This window comes from Anopheles merus, chromosome 2R (genome assembly GCF_017562075.2).
Source record: "Anopheles merus strain MAF chromosome 2R, AmerM5.1, whole genome shotgun sequence".
Classification (NCBI taxonomy): Eukaryota; Metazoa; Arthropoda; class Insecta; order Diptera; family Culicidae; genus Anopheles; species Anopheles merus.
In genome coordinates, this window is record NC_054082.1 from 60,940,404 (window position 1) to 60,945,033 (window position 4,630).

At 45.6% G+C, this 4,630-nt stretch overlaps 1 protein-coding gene across 1 annotated transcript; it reads left to right on the forward strand.

Moving 5' to 3' along the window:
* The first annotated feature begins 2,999 nt into the window (after nucleotides 1-2,999).
* LOC121600770 lies at nucleotides 3,000-4,297 on the forward strand. Its single transcript, XM_041929557.1, has 2 exons — nucleotides 3,000-3,155; nucleotides 3,273-4,297. The coding sequence occupies exon 2, from the start codon at nucleotides 3,320-3,322 to the stop codon at nucleotides 4,295-4,297; it is 978 nt and encodes a 325-aa protein (XP_041785491.1). The 5' UTR covers nucleotides 3,000-3,155; nucleotides 3,273-3,319.
* Nucleotides 4,298-4,630: the final 333 nt, after the last annotated feature.

Genomic DNA, 4,630 nt, shown 5'->3' on the forward strand with positions numbered 1-4,630 from the left:
CAGCTAACTGCCTTATGGTTTTTGTATTTGCAGCAATTAGAACAAATGCCCCTTTGGGTTAACAGCTTCCATCTCTGCCATACTGGCTTATCTATGAGCTCTTGGCATTGAGTTGTTTCATGAGCCCTTCCACATACCAGACACTGATTGTCTTTAGAATACATCTTGGGCTGTAAGTGAGCATTTAATCGGTGCCCTCGAAATTTCTGACCATTTTCATTTGCTACCAACACTGCCGCTAGGTCTTCGGTTGGTTTTATCCATAATGCAAGATAACTTAATGTGTGAATCTCTTGATCATTTAATGTTTTTGCAATCCATTTATTTCTAAGATCTGTTGATAGCCGTGCTATGAGGTCGCTTAGGAGCCTCTGATCATTTAAATATTGTGTTCTCCCCAGTAGATTCATATTATCTACCATATTATTCAACGCGTTAGAAAACTCTATTATTGATGTTGGATTTTCTATTGATATGTGTCTGCAAGCTGTGAGATCGTTAAGCAAAGACTTGTAGACGCTTTCGGGGTTACCATAAAGTTTTTCTAATCGGTCGATAATTCTCTCGAGATTATCAGGACTTAACATGAGACCACTGACTGATTTTAATGCATTCCCTTTTAAGTATCGCTGTAGTCTATTCAGATTCTCCAGCTTTGAAAAATTTCCTTTCTTAGTTGTTTCATCAAAGGCCGTTTTAAATCGAGGCCATAGTTTATAACTACCATCAAATTCAGGAAGTTCCATAAGCGTACTTTTGCCAGCAGAAGAACTAGCAGTTAGTGCGCTTACAAGTCTGTTAATATTTTCGGTAAGCGAAATATTTTCCTCACTTGTTTCGGGTTTCGGAGCATTATCGCTTAGCAATTGTTTTGTTTCCTGCTTTTTTGGTTCTATTATGATTTGATCTTCAAGAGTCTTCTGCAATCTTTCTATTTCTTCTTCTTGCTGCTTCTGTGATTCTTTGTTTCGTTTTTCATTATCTATCTTTTCCTGCAATAATTTCTCTGTTTGAATTAATGCTTCACGCATTTCTTTCCCATCGTTAGCGGCTTCGTTTAATTCCTCTTGTAACCGCTCCAAATCCTTTTTATTGTTACTACTTTGTTCTAATTCTTTCTCTCTTTTTTCCTTTAATAATTCGCAAAGTCTTTGTGATTCTTCTAGAGCCTTCTTTATCTCCTTCCTTTCTTCTTCAGATTTCTTACATTTTGAACATACGAAATTCTTTGGGGTACTCTTTACCCCCAAACAACTCAGGTGAAACCACCTGTCGCATTCCGTGCAACTGACCTGTTTCCCCCACTCATCTTTGTTAGTACAAAGTTTACAATGACCGTTTGGATTAGTAATGAATTCCATTGTTACTCACTCAGCGTTTAGATGCCTGTGTTTGCCGTATCACGGATGTCCGCTTGCTGATGATGCTAGTCGATCTTGTGGGTTCTTCTCTGGTCCGACTACTGCTGTATAGTCGTCTCTAGTAGGTTGGATGCTTTCTTCAGTCACGTTATTGCCGGCCCCGCTCTGCTACTTGGAACGTCTGCGATCGCTGTCTGCTGCCTGAAGTCGCTGGTGCACTGACCGTTATCCGCACGCTGTTTGTTTTGTTTGCCGGCCCTGGCGATGAGTCGCTGCTTGCTGCTTGCTGCTTGGAGACGCCGGTGGACTTGCCGCTAGTCGCTCGCTGTTCGTTTTGTTTGTCGGACCTGACGATGAGTCACTGCTTGCTGTCCGTTCCAAACCGAGTAAGCCTACTCGTTGTTGTTTAATTCGATGTTTTTAATCAGCTATTTCCATTGAGACTTAAGCTGATTGTTGTTACTCGTTGTTTTTATTTCGTTGTCGCCGACCTTGCTGTGTAACCACCGAATGGTCACTACGTTGGCGTAGCCTTTTGCTGATTTGGCTTTTTGACGTTTTGCCGTTAGTTTGTTTATATCGTTGTCGGTACCCTCCGTGCTCTTGGGTTCGCTAACGGTTCTCGGGTTTTGTTTATGATGTCACCTTATTCTTATGGTGTTTCGGCGGTCGTGCTTAGTTACGCACTTATTTGCCGTTCTTTTCCACTCCTGGTGTTGATTTTAATGCTTTGTGCACTTTCATTCGCGGTGTTTCGGCGGTCGTGCTGGTCTACGCACCTTGTAGCCGATCTATTTCACTCACGGTTGTGATCCTTACTATTTCACTCACTTTAACTCGCGGTGTTTTGGCGGTCGTGCTGGTTTACGCACCTTGTTGCCTATCTATTTCACTCACGGTTGTGATCTTCACTATTTTACGCACTTTCACTCGCGGTTTTTTGGCGGTCGTGCTGTTTTACGCACTTAGTTGCCGTTCTATTTCACTCACGGTGCTTCGGCGCTTATGCTAGACTGAATCACGTGCTATTCACTACGAGGAGGTCGTTAGATCCTCTCTGGAGCCACCATTAATGCTGCTGGCGGATGTGTCGCTCCGTCGCAGCGCCCAACGCCGGTGCTTTACACCGAGTCGGGTATATTTTTCCTTCGTCGACCGGAGAGTGCCTCCGACTATTAAGAAACGAGCGATTCTGAGGTTTGTGTTCGAATGCGCTTGGTTTATTTAGGTTTTCATCTCTTATATGCTATTTAGTTGCTGACCACATATAGGTCAGCCAACTGTAATTATGACTATTTTGATAACAAGTTTATTTATACTTAATGCGACATGTACCTAAGGTTTATGAATTGCGTAAGCTACTTCCTCTTTTGAACCGTGAGAACGGTTGACTACCTGTTTATGTTTGTTGCGTTTCTGAAGCGCGCGCTATTGCTTGAGGCGTGTTTTGCTTGAACTTTGTTTTAACTTGAGATGTTTTAACTTGAAGTGTTTTACTTCGCTACATCCGCATAAATGCTTTTACTTCATAATGAGGTCGTACGCAACACTTGTTGTGAGCTAACCTGGCCCGGACGCATTCACGGCGGTAACTCACGGATGACAGCAAAGCATCATCCGTCAATGTATGCGTGTGATCGATCCGGGTCATCGGTTGCGCGGTCACGGACGTTGACCGCCAAACACCAGCGCGCACTGAAGAACTAGCGGTCAGCAAGGAAGCGTGCTCGAAGCCAACACCAATTGTAACCGAGTGAAGTTGAATACATACGTTAGTAAATTTATTAGTAACGCGTGAGTTTTATTCGACCACCTCTGCGATCGAAAGAACATAAAAGTGGCGACGAGTAAAAAAAAAGCGACGTAAAAAAAATTTTTTTTTTTTTCATTGCATTTCGACTGTGAGTGAAGCTTGTGCTGTTCGAAAAATTACGCGCCCGCGAGCAAAACGCAGAAGGATGAGCACCAGCGAAAACGGTGCATCGGATTTCCCCATGGAAGGAGAGCAGCGAAGATCATTCTTGCTGCGTTCGACTGGTTTTGCTACGGGACAGCAAATTTTTCCACCCGCGAACGAGAATGTTGTGCCAACGGTGAATCTGCCATCGCAGAATGCAGCGGGGCAGCCATCGCTACAGCATTTTGCTGCGTCATCATCAGTGCCGGCGCAGTCACCCGATTCTGCGATGCTGATGCAGATGATGCAGTTAATGCAACAGCAGATGCAGCAGCAGCAGCAGCAGGTGCAGCAACAGATGCAGCAACAGCAGCAACTAATCACGCAAGTATTGCAGCAGTCACAAGTTACAAGCCAGCAAAGCCAGGCCTTCCCGACGCAGGTCATTGCCCCCAGTAATCCGGAGTTGATTATTGATGCGTTTTCGGGTAGCATCACCGAGTTCCGGTACGAGGCGGAATCCGAAATAACTTTCGATACGTGGTTCGCGCGCTACGAGGACCTGTTCGCACAGGATGCCTCCCGCCTCGACGATGCAGCAAAGGTACGCTTACTGGTGCGCAAGTTAGGCCCTGCGGAGCACGCACGCTACGCTAGTTTCATCCTGCCCAGCGTTCCTCGGGAGATACCGTTCGATGAAATGGTGAAAAAGCTGAAGGCCCTTTTTGGGAGAGCTGAAACGCTTGTGAGTAAGCGCTACAAGTGTTTGCAGCTAACGAAATCTCGTACGGAGGATTTTGTGTCGTTTGTTTGCCGCGTGAACCGCTCCTGCGTCAACTTTCAGCTGTCCGCAATGAGCGAGGAGCAGTTCAAATGCCTGATATTAGTGTGCGGCTTAAAGGATGATGCTGATGCGGACGTGCGCACGAGACTTCTCTCTCGTATCGAGAAGAGAACCGACGTCACGCTAGAGCAGCTCTCCGCTGAGTGTGAGCGAATCTCCAGCTTGAAGGTGGATAGCGCTACTCAGCGCTACTGATCGCTACTCAGGCGGAGGAGCAAATCCTAGCACTAAGAGGTAGAAGCAATGCACAACAGCAGGCGAGCAAGTGGAAACAAAGAAAGCAGTACCAGCATACGAGGAACAGTGATAATGTAAACACACCTGGGCCGTGTTGGTTATGTGGAGACGCTCATTGGGCAAGTGAGTGCTCATATGCTCTGCACAAGTGTCGCGATTGTAACGTAACCGGTCACCGAGAAGGTTTTTGCAACCAGCAGAAAAGAGGCAACAAAAAGGGGAAGTACAAGAAAAAAAAAACGCACGTCGGTGGACATGCGTACGGTGACGGTCAATGTTTGTAATGTCCAG

Coding starts and splice junctions, on each gene's coding strand:
- LOC121600770 (XM_041929557.1), top strand. CDS start 3,320: ATGAGCACCAGCGAAAACGGTGCATCGGATTTCCCCATGGAAGGAGAG.